Source organism: Bemisia tabaci, chromosome 7 (genome assembly GCF_918797505.1).
Source record: "Bemisia tabaci chromosome 7, PGI_BMITA_v3".
Lineage (NCBI taxonomy): Eukaryota > Metazoa > Arthropoda > Insecta > Hemiptera > Aleyrodidae > Bemisia > Bemisia tabaci.
In genome coordinates this window covers 21,435,014-21,458,044 of record NC_092799.1, presented here as the reverse complement: position 1 = coordinate 21,458,044, position 23,031 = coordinate 21,435,014, and the positions used below count along the sequence as shown (strand labels likewise).

At 40.7% G+C, this 23,031-nt stretch overlaps 1 protein-coding gene across 1 annotated transcript in view; it reads left to right on the top strand.

Annotated features, from left to right (window-relative positions):
* LOC109029692 (T-box protein H15) overlaps positions 1-23,031 on the top strand; it is an 86,949-nt gene that overhangs the window by 5,353 nt on the left and 58,565 nt on the right. The window contains exons 2-3 of the mRNA XM_019040274.2: positions 10,277-10,758; positions 15,193-15,457. Of these exons, the coding sequence (XP_018895819.2) occupies positions 10,590-10,758; positions 15,193-15,457 (434 nt within the window). The 5' untranslated portion in view covers positions 10,277-10,589. The remainder of the gene's footprint in view (positions 1-10,276; positions 10,759-15,192; positions 15,458-23,031) is intronic.

Below are 23,031 nucleotides of genomic sequence, written 5' to 3'. Positions count from 1 at the left end.
AAGCGCTTTGTTGAGGTGATTCCTTACGTGCATCACTCAAAGCAACTTACACTGATGACCGGTTTTTTTCAAATATTCTAATCATCATGTATTTTACATAATGAAAAATGCTTATTTTTAAATGTAAAAATTTTGAAACCCCCTTTAGCCCAATGTGGTATACAATAATTTTTATAATTTCAATATCTTGATGCTTCCCGAAACGATTTTTTTTGTCATGCGAATGCAGAGAGCATCAAAAGCAGAGAGGTAGAGGAAATGACTTGACTTAATTTAACAGATGAGTTAACTATTTGACAAAGTCCGATGAAAAGTATGTAAAAAAAAGTCGAAAAAATATTATCGAGGAAACATCTACAAAATTTAAACTGAGTTTAAAAAAAGAGATTCAATTCAAGCTTTCAAGAAATATGAGTTATGATTGATAACATTCCCTCGTAATTGGATCAAAGCTAAAAAATGATTTCTAAAACTTCAATTATAGGCTTAAAGTTTATTCTTTAGATCAAGAGTTATGATGGAGAAAACTTGGAAGCATTTTTCTCAGTCATATTTGATAAGAATTGATACCTCTCTGTTAAATTCAGTTCAACTGATCCTCCTTATGAAACTGAATGCCCATTTTTTTAATAGACGATGCGGCTCAGAATAATTGACGTTGATACTGAAAAAGAATAAAAAAGGCAATAAATCTTTCATTCTTAATTGAGAAGAGGAAAATATTGCATCACCGTGCAGGAGGGTAAAAACGAAACGTGATTTTTGAATTAAGTATTTTGAAATTTTATCTATAATAAGCAAATATCTAAACAATAATAATAAGCAAAAATAATATGCCACAATTTTAAACTTGAAAAAAACGTCACCAGAGGGTCGATTGGCGATTCGGTAAAACATGTTTTTCATGACGACTGTTGAGAAAGTGCCAATCCACTTGAGCACTTGAGCCACTTACAATAATTGTAAACGGATTCAATTAATGCTCGTGATGATAGAGAAAAATTCCTTCAAATCGTAGAGTTAGAAATCGGGTACTGCGATGTACGAATAGTTGCCTCCTTAAGTTTATCTTGTCATTAACGAGTTTCCCAACAGGAAACATCAGTCAGTATCAGCGAGCTATCATTGCAATGATTGGACGACTATAATCAGAATCCTCCTAACTACATCCAACGTTGCTTAATTGTATCCCTTATTGTAATAATCCATTCTATTAAAATGAGCGTTCTACATTGAAATTTTGGAAGTATATTTTTACACCCTATGAGGGATACAGAAAAATTTCCAGGCATTTTGTCTTGTGCTTTATGGCCGAAGAATGAAACGCGAGGAGAGCCGAAGGAATGTAGAACTGACTTAACTGCATTACACGTAGCTTGATCCCGCCTTGTTTTTCATAATTTCATTTGTTTAAAAGAGTTAATTCAGCGCTTTCTAAAGACGTTCTTGGAACATATACTTAAAAATGTATAGGAACTCCACAGAATGCTGAAATGCATTCCACCTCTTACTTTTCTTCGAAAAAGTAAGCAGATGAGAGAATAAGCAACCTAGAACCAGCCTTACTTCATTTCATGTTTCCTATTATCCTCTTATTTTGATTGCATTCATTTTACTTCAACAGAAACCTGCGCATTCTACATTAAAATTTTAAGGCATTCTTCATAATCTAGGGAAAATTAAAAAAACGCAGTTGAACTAAGTTGCAAGCAGCAGTTGCAAAGTAGCATTAGAGCAGAAATCTGAGATTATGCAACGTCATAAGTGCGCAATCAGACTAATTTCAGTCAAAACTGTTCAATTTTAAAGCGCGTCACGGCCGTAATTTTTTCTTGAAGCGTCTTACACGACTCTTTCTCCGGAAACGTGAGGGAGAGGCAAAGTATGGGGGGGGGGGGGGGATTCAGTCGAGTCGTACCGTGTAGATGTCTTGACTCTCACCATTCAAACCGGCTGAAAAGTAGATGGTTCAAACTTGTTAAACGGGTCACCGTTGTGGATTTTGTGGGAGCTTTGAGTCTTGTTTGTCAAACAGGTATGAACAGAGACACAAAAGCCCAATAAATAAGGAGAACTAATTACTCCGAAATGGGCAAAGCAGGCTATGTCCCATTGAGCTGCTCAAGCGACACAAGTTGCACTCCCGCACTGCCATGCTAAGAAAAACATCGCATGGACATTCGAATGTTGCCAAATCTTCCCTTATAAACGAGAAAAAACACTGAGAAACGTGGCCCGAATTTCATGCGACGAGGTGGTAAAATAGTGCTGGGTTCACACTATTTTCCGGGGAAAACTCTGGACTTTTTGGCTTTGTTTTCCCCGCAAAATAGTGTGGACCCAGCACTATTTTACCATCTTCTCCTTTAATAATATTTATTTTTGAAGAAAATTATGGGGATTCTTCCTGAAAATTTTGAGATGCTCCAGAGGGATGGCAAAATTTGCAGGAGCAAATTATATTTATTTGCATAAAAGTGCTCGCTAAGCTCAGTTCATGATAATTCTTTGATAATATAGGACTTTGTAAAACATAGTTTTCAATGTAAAAAAAAAAACAAACTGCCTTGTAACGCCACAGGGCGGCTTTTCTTATTTTATTTTAAGTTTAAATTTTAGGAGACTAATTTCATTCCGTCATGACTCCTTAGTCTTGCAATAACAGCGAATCGACTACGAATTTTTGCGTTCTTTTTTCTGGTTGAAAGTGAGGTTGTAACTCTTATCTTGGAAAGTCAAGTTTTTTTGTTTGTTTTGCAGCTGTATTTTCCTGGATTAAGTTGTTTTTTTTTACCCCTCCATTCATTTTTCAACTTCAAAACCGAGAGTATTTCCTTTCTATGTTTCACTCAGAATTTTCCATTGCGTCCATTAATGGACCACCTAAATTTCACAGTAAGGAATCACCATCTCTCACTTATCTTAGAAACAAAATATATGCCATTAGTTTAAGTAGTAGTAGTACTTATAGAAACTAATTTCACCCGTGCTGTTTCTAAAATAAATTAAGCATAATAGTTCCTTCTTTCAAAATGTGGTCTAAATTTAATTCATGGAATTTTGGACACCTGGAAATTCTCCGCTGAGAATAAAACTCTCTGAAGAAAAATCACAAATATTTCGTAAAACCTTACCCAATCAGAGGCAATTTGGACTGAGTTAAGCAGAAAGGAAACAACCCACATTTTGGAAAAAATTGAGTTATGAGTGGTTTTGAACTCAACCACTGCTCTACTATCTATCGCCGAAAATTCAAAGTTCTTGTCTGAGCAAATTTTGCAGAAATTGAACTTGAAATTTAACTTTTACATTGAGTCTTATGCAGGAGCTAAACTTTAAGCCTCTTTTTCTCGGTTCGATCCCAATGTGGCTTGGTTCCTTTCTATTTAACTCCGTCCATTTGACAACAGTAAATTGATCATGCGTCGTTTATCCTCCAAACGGCAGCGCTCCCATGCACCCTTTTTATGGGCAGTTCATCGGAACTCGGGAACAAAAAAGGAGGGAAAAATTACAAGCCCGTGAATATTAATTAAGTGGGACCGGCGATACTAATTTAATCACGCGTTCGAGCCACGAACATGAACAAATTGTGACGCTCATGCGAGTCTCCTCCGCTAATCATCATATTATCACCATCTCGCTATCATTTCACCAACTATTGTATGAAAAACTATTGTTGCGAGGGCATAAATTCCCGCCGGCACGCTAGTTTTATTTTATTCGCTCCCTCTCCGCGAGGGGCGGGAGGCGAGAAAGCATAAAAGCGCTGATAACGTCGCCATCATCCAGGAGCGTTAGCGCTTTCGAGCGCTTTTTGTGACACGTTATCGTGTGAGTTTCGTGTGTCGAGCATTCTGCCCTACTCGGTGGAAACCACTTAACTCTGATGGGAGTCCTATATGCTGGATACGTTGTTTCTGCCGAGCACGGCAGTATCGAGCTGGCGATAAGTAAATGGTGCTCTCAGCGGCCACCGCAGCGCTGCGAGCGTTTTCCGCTTTTCGTGCTCCATCCTTTCAGCAGACCTCCTCGCCTCGTGCCCCCCGTTTCGTGTCTGAACCGCAATACTGCCGTGCTAAGGAAGAACGCCGTATGAGCCTTCGGACGTTGCCAAGTTTCCTCCGATGAAAACCGAATTAACTGGGAAAATTGTGAATATTATGCTCCAAAATTTTCAGATAATTTTGTACGCAATTTAATCTAAATCATCTGAAAATTTCAAAGAAAAATATGCATGAATGTTATCAAAATACTTGTTATATCAAGGGAAATTTGGCAAGTCTCGAATGTTTATGCGGCGGCGTTTTTACCTTAGCACGGCAGAATAAAACGGCTGTAAGGAAAAACATCCTATTAACTTTTCAACGAAACCAGATCTCTACCAATAGCATTTTCATTTTCTTGGAACTTGTGTATATGTTTTTCCCCCTTTCATAGAATCTAATTTTCTCTTTAATATGGTATTGTTTTGAGAATGTTAAGGAAAATGTTTAAAATTTTCCGTAGAATCAGATATCTCTGCAATTAACGTCTTGTCGGTCAAATTGAACGAATTTAGCTACGGAAGCAGCCATACTGAGTTTTACGTTCCCTAATTTCCTCCGATATTTCATTTCTTAGTAAGGAAAGTAAGGTGCACATCGAAGGTCAAAGTGCAAAACCACGCACGTCCATGTATATCCATTACGATGTTTCAAAATTTCCGATTCTTTTTATTTTTTTCGGAGAGGCACAAGCCATTTTTAAAGCTTTACCCTGGTAAAAATTGGCAGTAGAATCTGTGTTCCAAAATACCATAGACCTACAGCCGGCTGTAAGATTTCCAATAGCTTCTATAGCCGGCTACACAATTTCTTATAGCCTTTTATAGCCGATGGCGATTAAGCAACAGCCAGGCGATAAAGTGTATGCTAAACGTTACTAATTACGGATGCTAGGACTTAGTGAGTTTTTGGACCACTGCTCTCTTTTTGGGCCGTAGTATCTTGATTTATTTTGCGAGGAAAGCTCCGTACTTTTGATGGATGCCTGCCATTCCTAATATATTAGAGCGCCTTCAGTTTCGTATGATACTGTGCAATACCTTGGTGTGAAATAGTTGCTTCAAGCGCCGTGGCACGCTGCGGCGCGGCAGGCGGGCAGCCAGCGCGAAACGCGCATTGGCGCCTACAAACCTAACAGGGATACTTCACGCGTTGCGCAATGCGTGAAGTATCCCTGTTAGGTTTGTAGGCGCCAGTGCGTCGCCGCTCCGCTTTGTGTTAGGCTCTAATATTTAATCTGGCGGAGTCAGCGTTATTCAACTCATGATTTTGAAATGTTTGCACATCCTGTATGGATTATTCTCATTTTAATTGATGAAAAAAAATATGTATTAAAGGAAAATATAATGTGTGTTTTGTAAATATTAAGGTGGTTCCGTATCAAACTTAATGATTTCCAAAGCACACGAATTTCTACACAATTTCTTATAGCCTTTTATAATCGATGGCGAAAAAGCAACAGCCAGGCGATAAAGTGTAAAGCCCGGCGATAGGAACTATAGCCCGGCTGCATAATTTTTTATCGCTTCGTATAGCCCGGCCGTATGATTTTCTCCGCATTCTACAGCCAGCTATATGATTTTCTGTAGCCTTCTTTAGCCGGCTATAAGAATTCCTATGGTATTTTGAAACGCAGCTCTTATCGCCAATTTTTACGAGGGTAAATGTGAACAGAATATTCTGCTAACTAAGAAAGAAAATCAAGGAAGTTATTAAGAAATTACGTTGATTGGTTTCCCAAAGAAAAAGTTAGGTATGACAGGAAGTTTGTAACATCGCAAACGGATGTACGTATTTTCGCTTTTTGGTCATCGATATGACGTTTTTGAATTCTTCAAAAAGTTGCCGTAGGCACAGCATTGTTTAGTCTTCTCAGAAAACATTAAAATATGAGTGAAAAAACAGGCAATTTTTAATGTACAAATAGTTAGGCTGATGTTTGGCTAGTGCGGTTCGATTCAAAAGCCTCTTTTTCACATTCACTCTTCTTTCATATCCTAAGTTACATAGTAAGGCTGTTTTAGATGACCGATTTTCCCTCATTTGACCGAGTAGGCAAATGGGCTCCTACGAGCTGCAATAGTGGTATCCAATCATCGGATTCCCAAAGCAATGATATGCAGCCAGTTGAGAGGTACGAACATCCTGATACGATTTGATGAAGCCAAAAAACATCAGCTTGTGGCATCGATGAGAGAGGTCACTACTCATCCTCTTGAATTTTCCTCTCTATACATATGTTAAATTACTTTTCCGGGCACTAGATAATTTAAACATACAAAGTGACATAGTTAAGATGTTTTAGATAACCGATTTTCCTTCATCCAACAGGGTAGGCAAAATGGGCTCCTGCGAGCTTCAACAGTGGTATTCAATCATTGGATTCCCGAAGCAATGATATGCAGCCAACTGAGAGGTACGAAACATTCTGAACCGATTTGATAACGCCAAAAAACATCGGCTTGTGCCATCGATGAGAGAGGTCACTACTCATCCTCTTGAATTTTCCTCTCTATATGTTAAATTACTTTTCCGGGCACTGGATAATTTAATTTCTCGGGCGCTAATTTTGCGACTGCGGAGACTCATCAAGATTTCCGGCGAAGGACACGGGGGGCCGAGGGGGGGGGGGCGGAGGGAATACGGGTAAACAATCAAGAAACGGGCTCATTGAAGCATCCAAGCGCAAATAATGAAAGACAACGGTAATTAGGAACCGGGAGGAGGAACCGGGACTCCCGGGTCGGAGCGGCGGGGGCGCCGGTCCAGTGTCCGTCCGATCCCTGTCATTTCCGCGAAGATTTTCAAGTGCCCGGGCTGATTTCCCACACGTAATTGAACTGGACTACTCCCCAGATCTGGACTCGGCGAGCTTTGCCTAGTTCATTACCCCCAGGAAGTTAACCGGTCCCGTTTCTGTTACGTTCGATCCGTTTGAAAAACCTTTCGAATATTTAAAGACGCTTGTTACTATTTTTAACCGATGATTTTGGGAGGAGATAACGCTTATCGTGATTAAAAAAATCACAAAAAACACGTACCTAGCTCATTACCCCAGAAAGCTGTGCGTACACTGGAAAAAAAAAACACATTGGATCTAGAGTCCCAGACTCTTGATTCAATCAGATTTAAGCTTAAATCAAGAACCAAGCCTCTTAATTTGAGCGAATTTCCTTTTGATATAAGCTTAAATCTGATTGAATCAAGAGTCCTTTTTCTTGTCGATGTTTTTAAGAGTCTGGACTCTAGATCCAATGTGTTTTTTTTTTTTTTTTTTTTTTTCCAGTGCTATTTTTCATGCCCGGATTTGCCGAGTAGGCAGATAAAACGCTTCCAGAATTTTTATACATTCATTTATTTTTTTGTCAAGTTGAGGGAGAGTAAAATATTTTGAAATCAGTTTCTATCAAAAGGTCACGGTTCCAAAATTTTCAGAATTTATTTCCAGTTTTGGCCTTATAAAGGGAGTAACATTTTTTGATACTTTTTAACCCACGGTGTTCGTTGCGAACGACCTGTTCATCGATTTTTTCCCCACAAGTTTAAATGGCAACCAATCAATACATCGCAAAGCACACCACGCCCCTGCTAATTACGCTGCAGAAAACGTCATCGAAAAAGCCACGATGACGTCATAAACGAATTTATCCCAATGACGTCATCCTCGCTATTCCATGGCGTTTAACGATTGGTTAATTCATCAATCAATTAGCATGAATATAGCGACGCACACAAGAATTGGTTGTTTTTCTTTTGAAAGTTAGTAAGATTATTTCGCATGGATCTCTCTAAACCACACCTCAGCGAAGATCCGATCCAAATCGGAAAGTCTCACCCCCTTGGCGTCCCGTCGAGGCCCGACATAAATTGAATCATCACCTCGTCGGCACCGCGCTCGCGGAAACATTTCCCGACGCCGCTGCGCTGGTCGGGCAGCGTTTTCGACAATTTGTAAATTCGGCGAGTAAATTATTTGCGGGGTAAAAAGGCGCAGTTAATTGGCGCTTTAGTCGGCCTCCCGGCTCGCAGTAATTTCAAAATCATTCGCTCTTACTTGCCTCTCTCCCCCGTGCCCTCCCTTCCCCCGGTCACCCCTCGCCCCCCGTTGCCCCTCATCCGCCGCTTCGCCAACCCGACTGTAGATTTGAGAAAGTCAGCGAGAGCTCATAAATTATCCGGGATGTGCGCCGGCACATTAACACGCATCCCTCATCAAGCAGAGGTGCCACACAGTGGGGAGGTGGCGGGGGGAGGGCAAATCACTGCCGTGGAAGGGAGGAGGGAGGCTGGGAGGCACGGAAGGGAGTCAAGTGAATTTAGTCCGCGCTCCTCTATTTCCAGTGATATCAAGCCACCACCTCGCCGCTTTAGCCCATTGTTTTGGAACACTAAACCTGCGAGGCAATTAATTATCACTTATCCTCTTTTTTTGTGGCGACCGCTCCGGGTTTTTTTTTCTACCTACATGACTGCCGTGCTAAGGAAAAAGGCTGTATAAGCCTTCAGGCTTTGCCAAATTATCTTCGACAAATCGCGGAATTTTAGGAAAATTTGCGAATGTTTTTCTTTAGATTTTTCAGAGAATTTTGTCCGCACTTTAATTTAATGCCTCTGCAAATTTCAAGGAAAAATGTTCAAAACTTTCTAAAAAAAAGAAAAAAAAATTGTTTTCATATAAAAATGTGATGTCACTCTTTAGGCAGACGCAAAACATATATCACTGAGAATTTATATTCCCAACTTTGTAAAATTCATATAATCGGTAGTCATGCACAAGTGGGTAAGTTTGTTCTAAGTTTGTAAAATTCATTCATTTTGTCTACAAAAGAACTATAAAATTAACAAAATTCGTAATCATGCACAACTACGGAAAAAATTGAATGTTGATTTAGCATTTACACCAATTAAAACAATGTGCGACAAGTATTAAATGCTGATTTTAAATTAAAAAAATTGCTACCTCAACATTAAATTTGTCCATTTAACCGTGGACGTAGTTAACCTATAGCATTGTTTTATTGTAAAGTCAGCATCAATACTTGTCGCGCATTTTTTTAACATTTAAATGCCAAAGCAACATCCAATTTTTTTTCGCGAAGGCGGTAAAAGAGACATATCTTGTACTCTGTATGTCTGCTATCGAATACATGCTTCGCGACCGATCGCACTCGTTCTCCGTAACATGTGAAACTGGGAAACTACAAACACTTAAACCGATTTGGCATGTTTCATCTCTCTTAGGAGACTTTCTCCTCTCTCCGGATAATAAATTGAGACAAGGTCCGAGGGGAAAACTCACAAGAGGCACGCTCCAGATTTGCACCTTTCCTCTTGACACTCGAGGCTGCATTCTGGTGTGAAAGTGTCAAGTTGGTCCTCCTGTCAGTGGTTACTTGTCGTTGGCAGATTTATATTAATGACTTTCTTATACAGCGAACACAGACTCAGCTCCTCTAATGATCTTCAAGAGCGATCTGTCTCACCCTTCTCAGACGAGCCACATCCTCGTCCGAAATTTTAGTTTCAAACGGATTCTTAAATGATTTTGTTCCCGATGAATGAGCGCTAGTACGCGAAATCAAATCGTCGCTTGGTTGACATGAGGGCGTAGCTACACATTGAGATGAACCCGGAAAAGCTTTGAATTGTATGGTGGACAGGGTTCACTGCAGAGTGTAGTTACGCTTTTATGTCAGGTAGGCGACGAAATGAAGTTTCTGGCGTGTTCAGAGAATAGGTCAACATCTGAAGGTTCTCAAATCATTTTTTTAGCGGGAATATATTTAGTGCCCTTAGACTGCCGTGCTAAGGTAAAACGTCGTATGAGCCTTCAGACGTCGCCATATTTCCTTAAATAAATGAAAAATTCACCGGGAAATTGTGAGTATTTTTCTTCATATTTTTCCAGACGTTTTCGTTCATCACAATAGAATCTAAATATTCTGAAAATTTCGAGGGGAAAAATGCATAACTTTCCTCAAAAATACATGTTTTATCCGGGAAAATTTGGCAACTCTGAATGGTCTTACGGAGTTCTTCCTTAGCATGGGTTAATTTGAGGCTTTTGATTTCCATCGATTTTAAGAATGAGAAATTTTCACGTGAACAAATTAGTTTCAAGGCGAGTTTTTGAAGTCTCATTGCTTATTTTGTTAGTTGAATGTACACGTAAGCTACCGATTCCCCACCCACCAAATTTCTAAAAGTTTTATGATTTACATTTGTTGCAGGAATCAGCCTGGACACTCAGATCGAAGGATGTTTGTAAATCTCTCAATACTCCGTACGGACCACTCATCACCTGGATCCATTCGGACAATTCAGCGGGTCCACAGAAGACTCGTTAAGTGATATTACCTCCAATGATATCCGAGTTCTAATTTTCTCCGCGTTAAAAAATCATTTATAACGCATGATGACGGATTTTTGAGTGAAATCGTCCCTCGTAACATAAAAACCGGGTTTCTCGGTTTCGCGGTGTGAATTTGCGAGTTTGAGCCACATCGGATTTTCGAGCGTTGAGCGTGAGTGGAATTTTTCCATATGGTGCCTATGGAGGATCACTGTGCTTTGCGGGGTTGTGCGACGGATTTCTCGATCGCTGCCATCATGGCGCGCCGCGACCGGAAACGCTCGCTCAAGTCCCCACCGAGCGGAGAGTGCGAACCCGCGACCCCCAGCTCTGGATACGAGACCACCACCGCACATTCTGGTACGTGGCATTTTTGTCGTTTATTTGATTACTGAACAGGATGATATAATAGAATAGGGCTGGGTCTACACTATATTTCAAGGAATGGTTCAGTTGCGCTGATCATGAAATCAGGTTTTGATGCTTGATTCTTGTGGATTAGCCAAAAATAATCAGATCTGTCGATGTGATTATTCTTGGCTAATCCATTCGCGCGTTGGACACAACGCGCTTTGAAAAGTCGGGGTTGTGACGTCATCCACTGCGGTAGTGACACCCTTGCTTTCTTCCACCTAGCTTTCATCCGAGTTTCACGTTGAGTAACGAGTGCCAATGGGTGTCTCACTGATTGATGAAAGCCATGGAAGAAATCAAGGGTGTCCCTACCACGGTGGATGATGTCATAAACCAAATTTTTCAAAGCGCTATATCTCGGTTAATATTGAGCATAGAAAGTTGCAGTTCGGACGGATCTCAATATTTTTAGCTAATTCACAAGAATTAAGCATCATAACACGATTCTCTAACCAGCGCAACTGACCCATTCAAGGCCTAATATCCCAAAAATTAGCATTAGAGTACAAAAATGAACTCCATTGAGTATCAGTGCGAAGCTGAGGGTGGAGATAGTGTCTCCTGATAGCATAAAATATATTCTCGACTACTTTCTTAGAACGTTTTTATCCAAAAATCATATGAACATAGCCCCTGTCAGCATGGAAACGTCCAATTAATAAAAGTTATCGTAAGCCCCTCCCATCCCCTCTTATTTGCACAGTTTATCAGCGGGAACGCTGTATGGAATGGCGAACCATTATGGACAGGTTTAGACATGGTTTGGAAAATTTAACAGCACATATCTCCGTTTTTACAAATTTGAGATGTTTACCGGTGATATTATTGATTTTCTCGTAAAATTTCTCACAAGAAAGACACATTGACATTTAATGTGACGAAACAAACATCAAAATTTGCCATTTTTTTTAATAATTCCATATCTGACTCATTTAATTAGCTGGCCAACTGTGCGCCGCCATACGGTAAATTCGTCACGAAAAGATGCGCTTCTATGAGGATCTCAGATAGTGATCCGAACGAACAAGTGTTCCATCGTTATTCCCAAATGGACAAACCGACAACTGCGATAAAGAGTTCTCTGTCAAGCTCCGTTTCGACAAATCAAGAAGTCGGTCTTTCATCAAACTAAAAGCGTGAATTCGTACAATGGGCGCTCGGGCTGAGGGGGAGGGGGGTGGAGGTCGGGTACTTATTGGACGTTTGATTGTCATATGACGTGGCGCGAGCGCGAGGCCGCGTTGGTGTCATTCCGTGAGCCCGTGTCCGCGCCCTGGCTCCCACCCAGCCCCCCCCCCCCCCCTCGAACCCTCGCCACGCCATCAACATCTCACCGTACTCCCTGAGGAATCGGCGAGGAGCGTAATGATCCACGCAGATGAGAGCTGGAGTTCACACTTACCTAATGGTTCCTGTATCCCTGATGATGCTCGTTGAAAGTTTTTAGGGATGAGTCTTGACGTCATAACTGATATTTTTTGGAAGATCCGTCTAAAAGTGCACCTTTTCAGGGAATGGGGCTGTTCCATGTGTCAGGAGTTTGCAATTTAAGCAGAGATTCCTGTGTAAAATTTCACGAGAACACGACGGTGCCACTGGTTCTCTCTGAAACCAACGTCAAAGCTCTCAAAACAAAACAAAAAACTCTCAAAGTTGAGGTTCACAGGCGGATCCAGCAATTTGGCAACACTGAATTTCTCATTTCGTCAGTCTTGACTAAGGGCGTCCAATTCCAGGCCTTGAAGCATGGGCTCAACGAGTTCAGCGCTCAGTCGAAATGTAATTCGCCATTCTCCAAAAGGAACTTTATCCGTTTGTAAATGTTCTTATCAGCTTGCACGTCAATAATCGATACATTTCCATAGGTTTAAATGGAGGAAAGTCGATGTTTCCAAATTGCTGGATCCGTCAATGTTGAGGGTGTTTTGTTCGTGTTAATTATAACTTGATGGCGCTACAGGTTCCAGGAGACTCTCCATTTCCGATTATGTTGATTTGATGGATCATCTCAAAACAGAAAATCCAGTAGATACTGTGCTCTCTGTCAGCACGACAGTATGGTCGCAGGTGGATGTAAAACTTGGCCACGTCTTGACAATAATATTGTTCATTTGAGTCATGACATGACTAAAACTTCAGGTGAATGAAGAACTAGGTAGACAAGAGGAAACAACAAGACTGCAGAGGTTTGAACAGTCTGAGACTTTGAATTGAGTCGCATACCCATCGCGCATCGCTGCTTTAGCTCGTTAGCTGCACAATCGGACAGGGACTTAAATCGGGGCTGGTGAAATGAATGGATCTCGCTTTTCTCCATTGTTGTCTTTTCGCGAGAATGGAGTAAATGATAGCAAAGTTTTCCTCGATTTCAACCTGTGCATGGATCTCTATCGCAGGTTAATATCGATGGCCAAAGTGCAAAACCATGTATCTCCGTTTGTGACGTTGCAGACTTCCTGTCTTCCTTCATTTTTTCTTCGGAAAACTGATCAACGTAACTTCTCGAAAATAGCCATGATTTTTCCTCTCTGTCCGCGGAATATTCTGCATAATTTTTAAACTAAAATAGGAGCCGAAACTCTGAAGATGGAGCAATCGGTCACGCAATAGACATACGTGGTTTTGCACTTTGGTCATCGGTTTGTCTTCAGGCTGATTACTGAAATTGATAGAAAAAGCAATAGACAAAAAGACATAGGGAATATGGAGCGATTCTACTGGTTAAAATGATGGTTCCTAAAGACTAAGGGAGAAAATGATGGACTACACGGAGAAAAAAACTTAGTGCGTGGGACCCGAAGTTGAGGTCATATGGATCTCTGAAGTTTTCGGATCACGTATCTAAAAACTTGAGGTCGAGCTGCCGAAGTTCGGGTCAGACATCTGAAGTACTTCGATACATACCGAAGGGTTCGGGTCACACATCTGAAGTACTCCGGAACACACCGAAGTGCCTCGATGTCTGACCCGAACTTCGGCAGCTGGACCTCAAGTTTTTAGATACTTGATCCGAAAACTTCATAGATTCATATGATCTCAACTTCGGGTCCAACGCACGAAGTTTTTCTCTCCGTGTACCTATAGGGCCTCTCGTGGGATGCCGTTAGTTAGCCTATTACCCACCTCATTTGTCCATTGCTACCACCCGCTCTCACCAATAGGATCCCTCCATACCCCTCTTGTTATCTTTGTCTATAGCTTTGTCTATCAATTGCAATAATCGGTCCGCTGTAGGAAATGGTCAAATTAATCCAGGTTACGAGTGAGACTGGCATCGCGGGTTGGAAGCGGAGCGTGGTCGCGTGCGGTTTGGGGGGACCACACCTATGAAGCGCGAAATCTGTTACGGGTGACGTGTGCTAACTGCTAACGAGACAAGGAGCGACCGGTGACCGACCGGCCGGGGCAGCCGAGCAGAGCACACAACTCTCGAGACGGGACAGGCGGAAGCGAATTTTGCAACTCTGCACCACCCAGATGCGCTTCCGTTGGACTCATCAACGCCGCTCAAGGTGCATGTTCCTCGTGTCAATTGTGCATCTGAGCATGAGTCCAGGAGTCGTCCTCCAACTTTTGACTCGCCGCGACCGCTCCGTTGCTCTCATATTGTTCGCCCGAGGAGTGCGCTTTCTTGCCCGCGTCACACCTCGCCAAGTGGGTTGCGGCTCATGGTAGACTTCACGTGCTGCCAGGACTCGTTTCAAGGTCGGAGGATTCAATAGGGCGCTCGAGAATTTACCTGACGCTATCAGGTCATAATGGGTCTGCAGGCCGATTATTGAAATTGATAGACAAGGCTATAGACAAAGAAGACAAGAGAGATCAGGAGGGATCCTATTAGTGGAAGCGGGTGGTTGCAATGGACAAACGAGGTAGGTGATAGACTAACCATCAGCAACCCGCGAGAGAGTCAGCGCGATACTCCCTTAGTCTGTAGGAATCACCCATTTCAACCAATAGGATCGCTCCATACTCCCTATGTCTTCTTTGTCTATCGCTTTGTCTAACAATTTCAATAATCAGTTGGAAGATGTGTTAGTCTGAGAATCGTGTTTTAATGCTTGATTCTTGATGTGCGTGTTGCATGTTCAAAATTGAAGGCGTCTCCGCATTTCACAGACTAGACTGAGTTGACTGAAGCGCCTTGATGCAACTATTCGTGTTCCAGGGATGTGCGTGTTGCATATTCAAAATTTGGAGGCGTTTCCGCTTCACGCAGACTAGACTGAGTTGACTGAAGCGCCTTGATGCAACTATTCGTGTTCCAGGGATGTGCGTGTTGCATGTTCAAAATTGAAGGCGTTTCCGCTTTATTGCATTTGTTGTCATCAGGCGTGTCACTGTTTCTTTCACTGAATATTTATTTTTTTTTTATTTCAGAAAATTCAAATTCGGGACACCAAAGGAGAAGGCGGAGTCCCCACCTGAAGCCCAAAGATCGGGAGACCCCGCCCGAAATCAGCTCTTCCACGTCGGGGACGGAGGACCAGAGTTCCAACTCACCGGGCCCGGGGCCCAACCCCTTGCTCCAAGAACGATGTAATTGTGAGGAGCTTAAACATGTTACCTGTCACCTGGAGGGTGTAGACTTATGGGATAAGTTTAATAAATTAGGAACCGAAATGATCATCACGAAAACCGGCAGGTGAGTGTCTTCTTCTATCGTTCATGATACGATATCCCTCGTGAAGGTGAATCAGCCTGACGTCGGGCTATGTTTGACTGATTCAGGCTGACATCAGTCTGACATCAGCCTGAATCAGTCTGACTCAGGGTAGTTTATGAAACGTACCCTGACGTCAGGCTGACTCACTTTTATTAGGGTATTCACGCGACTTTCCGCGGAGAAAGGGGGTACGGTTTATCGCGTTTGGATCTCACACTGTCGTGCTAAGGAAGAACCCCGTATGAGCATTCGAGAGTTTTCAAATTTCTCCGGATAAAACATGTATTTTTGAGTAAATTTATGCATATATTTCCTTGAAATTTTCAGGTGTTTTAGATTAAATCGCGAACAAATTGTCCGAAAAAATTGGAGAGAAAAACTCACAACACTTTTCCAATAAATTCTTATTTTTTCAAAGACAATTTTGCAACGCCTGGAGGTTCATACGGCATTCTTCCTTAGTCACTGCAGCATAGTTTTCAATTCAAGTGCTCGAAACGGAGACTAGAGTGATTCTCTTTGCAGCTCTGCAGTGTATTTGTGTCTCTATTACCACCAAAGTTTCCCATGAAAGAACGATTCAATTGAACCGCGTTTAGCAGAAAGAAATCAAGCCACATAAGCTACTGCCAAATTTAACAGGACAATTTAATTTTTTTTTACAAGAGAACGTTTGTGTGGATTCCTTCGAAAATTTTAAGGAATTCGCTTCGTACCATGCAGAAAAGTCACTGAAATTCGCACAAAAATCGGTATAGCCGTTTTCACGTAAAAATTGAGTTGCCCCTTTAAATTTGGTAACAGCTGATGTGTTTTGATTCCCCTCTGCTTAACGCAGTCCAATTCTCATTTTATCAATTGATCGAAAAAATACTAGATACTTAAGTGTGTTAAAAATGTAACTCGTCGATCACCGCGACGTACCCACTACAGAGTTCAAAATTCTATGAAATTCTTTCAATTTCAAGTACCCAACTGAACTTCATACGCAACGCGTTGTTCTGGTCAAATCTAATCACAAAAGCCGACATCGCACAGTGGATCGAGTCAATGAGAGAGGTCGAACAAAATTCGAAAACTTTAAAAGCTTGTAACTCTGTTCATATACGGTCTTAAAAATGGCTCCATTGGTCTCCTCGTAAAGTTTTCTTTCAGTAACACCCCTTACAATTTGAACTTTGACGAATTAAACGTCAAAATTTGCAGGTTAAGTTAAAAATCTCATGTCCGACCTCTCTGATTGGCTCGATCCACCGCGCGTCGCCTGTCAAGAAACCCTTCATAAGATTTTATGAGACCTAATAATCATGATCTTTAATAATCAGTCGCGACTGTGTCGTAAGTTCTAATTAGCAGGAGTTTAAATTGAATTAATAGTGTTACGTGTTCGCACAACTCGAAATCGCCCATTCGTTTACGTGCATGTTGAATGGGTATAGGGCGAGTATTTTGTATTATTCAAATTCTTGGATCTGCTTCCCTCCCTCCGCGTGGCTGTATGTTTTTAAACTCCGTTGATTATCGTCATTTGTCCGCTCTTTATTTGGAGTAGGCTATCATTAAATTCATAACGCATGCAATTACGTCCTCCCACCGCGGCAAAAGTGACGATGTCCTGGAAGTTCTCCTTTTCCTTTTTCTAATACAAAAAGGATTGAGTTTAACAAAAGGGAACCAAATTTTGGAAAGCATTGGGTCAGTTCGTCATTTTTTTTTTTTTTTTTTTTTTTTTTATTGTTTTTAAATTCAGAATCAGCCTAACTGCATTCGGACCATTTCTGCCAAAGGGAACTATGTGCATTAGGACATGAGCCCTGAGAACCAGAAGAATATATGCATAACAGGGCTCACGTCTCAATGCACATAGTTCCGTTTGATAGAAATACATCCATTTCACATAGCCTAACTACATTTTTTCAAAAAAAAAAAAAAAAAAAAAACAAACAAGCAAACTTGGTTCTTTTCTGTTAAACTCGATCGAAGGAATATGCTGAAATTGCTTTTCCGATTCTCTAATTTGCAGACATTTTGAGGAGGACGAAAAAAAAGTGATCATATGGTGGGCGTTAATTAAGAAACAGTTCAGTAACGCCCAGCTCCGGGAATTTTCAGATTTTGTTTCTGCAGACAAAAAGGAAAAAAAAATGGATACTCTTTGGGGTCTGCCCTCCCCTCCCCCTCAACAAAAAAGATTGAATCACATAGGAAGTTAAAATTGGTGGATTTAGTTCGGCTCAAAAACTATTCATCTCTGGAGTTCTCATTCGCTCATAGATCCAAAACAGACGATAAGTGAATATTTTGGTATCTTTGTCTATAGTTTTTTATGGTAGATTTACAATATGTACTCTAAACATTTTCGGATCATGAAAATCCATCACCTCCAATCATTTCTTCTTCATTGCTCTGCATTATTCTGTCCTCAAAGGTTGGGTCGTTTTGGAATTGAACGATTCAAATTAAGTTGGACGTTGAATCACTCTATCATTAATAAAAAAGGCTTGAATTAATAAATATGCAGCATCATAAAATATTGAGCGTGCCTAATTTTAATTAAAATAAAATAATCTTTGATTATTAAAAGCTTGAGCTTCCATTTGCTTTTCCTGTAACCAAACTGCGCTGCCGTGCTAAGAAAGAACACCGTATGAACATTCGAGAGTTGCCAAATTTCCTTCGATAAAATGTTTATTTTTCAGGAAAATTATGCAATATTTTTCCTTGAAACTTTCAGACGTTTCAGATCCAATTACAAACAAAATTATCTGAGGAATTGGTGGGCAAATATTAAAAAAATGTCCTGAAAAGTAGTGGTTTGCCAGGGGAAATTTGGCAACGCCTGAAGGCTCATACGGTGTTTTTCTTTAGCACGGCAGTGCTACCAATCCCGCATCATCTATGTTGAATGAGTACATACAGAAGAGCTGCTGTCGAGGCACCTAACGACTCGTGGCATATAGCCTATTCTCCTGTTCGTTATATTTGCCGGAAATCGTAAGAAATGAAATGACTCAATTGAATTATGAAGCCCTAGCATATATAATTAGTTCGACTTGAAGGCGGACGCTTCTTCCAGTTGTCAGGAGCCAGTCACCTGGCCGATCTACGTAACTTGAATTTTTCTTCTGTCGTCGACAGGGTTTGCAAAATTCCTCTTATGAACTCACAAAGTAGTTTTATTTAATAACCTTGTTTAACTCATACCATACCCAACTCTAAAATACCTGCATTTTTTCTTATGGCGTTCTCAGTTCTCATTCCATTAGAATTTCAAAAAGGTTTTGAAAGAGTGATCCTTTTGGATGTGAATTCTGGATGTTCGGATTGTCTTGTAATACTGTCGTATTAGCTCAGCTAGGCATATGGTTTCCAAATAATTTCAAAAGTATTGGATTCCTTATTTGAAGTTTGCGCAAATTGCCGTTTAAAAGCGGTTTTAAAATGTTGTTTGCATATTTTGGAAGCTTTCGGTCAAAATTGTGGACTTCTCTTCTTCTTCATTTTTTGATAATCCTTGCCAGTACAAAATCGACGAGTCTTATGTTACCAAATTGAAGTGTTTCGCACCCTTTCCATTTTCGCAGGTCACTTTCCAAGTCAGAAAATGAAAGGAAGGAAAGTAGAAAAAGTAAATCAGAGCCTCGAAATAAGGTTCAGGAATTTTGAAAAAATTTACATAGCTACGAACGCCAGACTTTAAGCTGAGATACGAATAATTTTGCGCAACATGATGTATGGAAACTGGAAAGTTATGGTCGTCGCGGCTTGAATATGGCCAAAATCACGCAGACGAATGTGTCAAATTAAACATTGTAATGAATTGAGCATTCTTCTCTCGAGTAATAAATCATAAGCCTCTATCCGGACGCACTCTGTGCGAATAATATTCACTTACCTAAAAATTATGTAACATTTTAAATGTCAATGGAAAAAAGGATGCTTATTTCTCAAACAGTTCTATATTGCCTTTAGCTGAATAGCATTAATCATTATGCATAATAAATGCTGTTCAGGTAAGTTTTGTCGCGTAGCGAGATCAATTATTCGGGTTTTTTCATAGAGGTGAACAGTTGTCAGACTTGATTCTAGCCAATGAAAAACTCAAATTGAAGATACACCCTTGGAAGTATGAGAAAAAAAGGTATTTTAACATCTGGAGGACGGAAGGACGGCTGTTGAGGGTGGTATAAGGGAATAAACTTGTCATCAAATTAAAGGAAGGCGTAATAGGTTAGTTTAACGCTTGCCTCTGATGTATGAGTATTTGACAAAGATTTACCTCCCTAGCTGACCTACTTTAACCTCAGACGACAACGCTCATCCCTGTAGCGAGGTTAAAAGTAACACCCAAAACAAAATGCATAGGCATATGCCGTGCTTAGGAAAAACGCCGCATAAACCTCCGGACGATGTCAAATTTCCTTTGATTGAATACGCATTTTTCGGGAAACTTGTGAGTATTTTTCTTCCAATTTTTTAGGGTTTTAATCAGTTATATTTAAGTCTGTCGCAGTTTAATCTAAAATATTCGCAAATATCATGGGAAAATATTCATACTAACTACTACTAACAAGCCACTCTTAAAGCGCTTCTGTGCGCTTTGACACCCAGAGAAACGACGAAATATATTGCCATGCTAAGGAAAAACGCCATATGAACCCACAGGCGTTGCCAAATTTCCTTTGATAAAATACGAATTTCCTGGTAAACTTATGAGTATTTTCCTTAACATTTTCGGATAATTTTGCTCTCAATTCCACCGGAAAGTCCTGAAAATTTCAAGGGAAAATATTCATAATTTTCTTCAAAAATGAACATTTTATCGATGGAAATTTGGCAACTCTCGAATGTTTATACGACGTTTTTCCTTAGAACAGCAGTATGCAAGACGGAAACGGACGATATTTTTCCGCGTCCTCGGGCCCAGCAGATCGTTTCGAGGTCCCAACGCGAGGCGCAAACGCGCGATAAATTCCAAGTCCCAAGGGCCCCGAAAAACTGGGATCACGAGGTGAATCTCAGGAGGAAATGTGGGGCACTGACCAAAACGAGGCGGGAGGAGGGGGGTCGTGTCGGGGGGAGCAGAACCGGATAAATCTTGGAGCAGGGGGGGGGGGGAGCGGATGGCGAAGAACGGTTCGAATGATTTTTAATAGCAGTTGAATGGAACATGTTCATTATCATGATGGTTAATGATGGTGAGATAAGATGCGGAGGGAGGGGCAATGGGGAGGGGGCTTAATTGAAAAAGGAAGGAGTCGTCCGTTTGTCCGTCCGTGCGCTGTGAAGTTGATGCTCGATGCAGTCATGTGCAACGAATTTTTCCCAACCTCAAATTAGAGCGCATCTCTCTCTCTCTGGCTTCCTTCTCCTGCGAGATCTATTTCACTTCTTCTTCGTTTTAACAAATTTAATCCTTGACATCGTTTCGGGATTGGCTGACCTATATGTGTGCCCTTGATGGTATACTTCAAGGTAACAGAATGTAAGAGTAAAGAGTGGAGCACTGGATAAGCTTTCTTAAGATTAATTCGACGCATTTAAATCAAAAGGAACTGTAGGTATATCCATTTTGATACTCTTATGAATCTCAGGGATCATGCCAAAATGGATATATGTCCTTTTTATGTAAGTGCGTCCATTTATAATTTACTCTTTTTTCTTAAAAAAATGCAGTCAGTAAATTTTTAGATAAGCTGTTCATAGCTCAGCTCAGCTTTGAATTACTTTTAAGCGAAAGTTTCTTGTGTCTGCGCGTTACAGGTAGATAGTCAAATTTTTTAAGTTCACCTGTTCACAATAATTAGCGCTGATTACACGTGAGAGCTATAAAAAATTGAGGAAGTCCGAATTATTCTTCAATGATACGAGTATACGGTAACCGTCTATAAAAAAGGGGGCTTAATCGCCAAGATTTAGATATTGGTACCATTTTCCGGATAAATTTTTCTCGATCATTTAAATACACAATAGATCAAAAAGCGTCAAACCAAACTGCAGGTATGACCATGTAAGTTTCCAAAGCAACTTTTTTCTCCTCAAATGACAACTTTTTGTTTAGCTTGAATGGTTACATTCGGGCGTGGCCATTAAGAAAGCCAGAGCGCCTTCATTGCTTGCGTATGCAACACGGACATCCGTAGAGCCCGAATAGTTGCATCCAGGCGTTGTCTTTGAAAAAACCAGAGCGACGGTACTTTTGCATGTAACGTTGACACTAGATACCACTACTATTACTCGTCCTCCGTTGTCATTCACTAGAAGAAGATCGAAATTCAATTAAATTTACATTTAGCAGAAGTTATGCGTAAAATAAGGAACATTTATGACGCCTACAGGACAATAGCAATATATCAAGATACTACAAGCATAACGCTGAGGCGTGAATTGTTGTTTCGTCTCATTTGCTTGTAATCTCGCGACAAAAGTGAACTCCACAATTTTCAAGAAACTATATCAATCGCGCAGCCATTATGTGCCTTTATCTTTTTAGCATGGTGTATCCTTCTGCGCAAAGAAGTTGTACACTCTAATAATGTTTCAATTTCTGAAGCTGTACACTCTAATAAAGTTTAAATTTCAAGCTGAAACTGTGATCAAGTAATGTATTCCTAAATAGGTCCTCCTGATTTGTACTTCCCAGTCAAGTTGAAAAATTCAAAGCCAGGAGAGCTTGATTCGACTGCAACGTTTCCAAGTTTCACCCGGCAATTTTTTCCCTCGTACATTAACATGTGCACGTTATATGCCAAAAATATCGGGAAATTTCTATCAGGTCACAAAGAGGATGCACTAAATATTTTTTAAGAAGTCTATAAACACCCCTGAGTAAATTCTCAAATGAATCCGCATTGCAGTGCGGTCCCTCTGGTAGCCGTTTTTCCGTCTTCCGCCAGTCAAATGTAAAAAACCTGAAACCCGGCCATTTTTACTTTCGTAAAACTTTAATTCTGACAAATGCACAGTTCGTTGTTGTTTTAGTGCACGTTTATCCTTTATTGAAGGTTGCCTAAGTGAAAAATTGTCTGTGAAAATGGTAAGGGAAAACGATACTCGCACATTCTTCATCGTCCCGAGATGATAAGGGAAATTCGTGTTGAACGTTGATTTATGAACGTCTTTCTTGGCGAATCTTTAGACTATCAAAACCTCGTTTGGGCGAAAGATCCGGGCGCAGGCACGGTACCGCCTCTCGAAATTCACCCCTGCTTCGCACTTAGCTCACTTCGCCACGTCTACCTCAATTTGCAAGTTTATATTTCTTCTCCGAGGGGTTGAGAGGCAGGGAGGCGTTGGATAAGCGGACTCACCTTAGCGCTTCCAAGGAGGGGAGCCGAGAGCGCGCCGACGCACAGTGGATCGAGGCAATAGGGAAGGTCGGACAAAATTTTGAAACTTTAAACGCTTATAACTCCGTTTATAAAAAAAATTAGAGGTTCTGAGAGTGGTTTCATTGGTTTTCTCGTATAATTTTCTTTTAAAAGCACTCCTTGAACTTTAAAATGCGACAAAATGAACGTTAAAATGTACAGTTTTAGTCAAAAATTTTATGT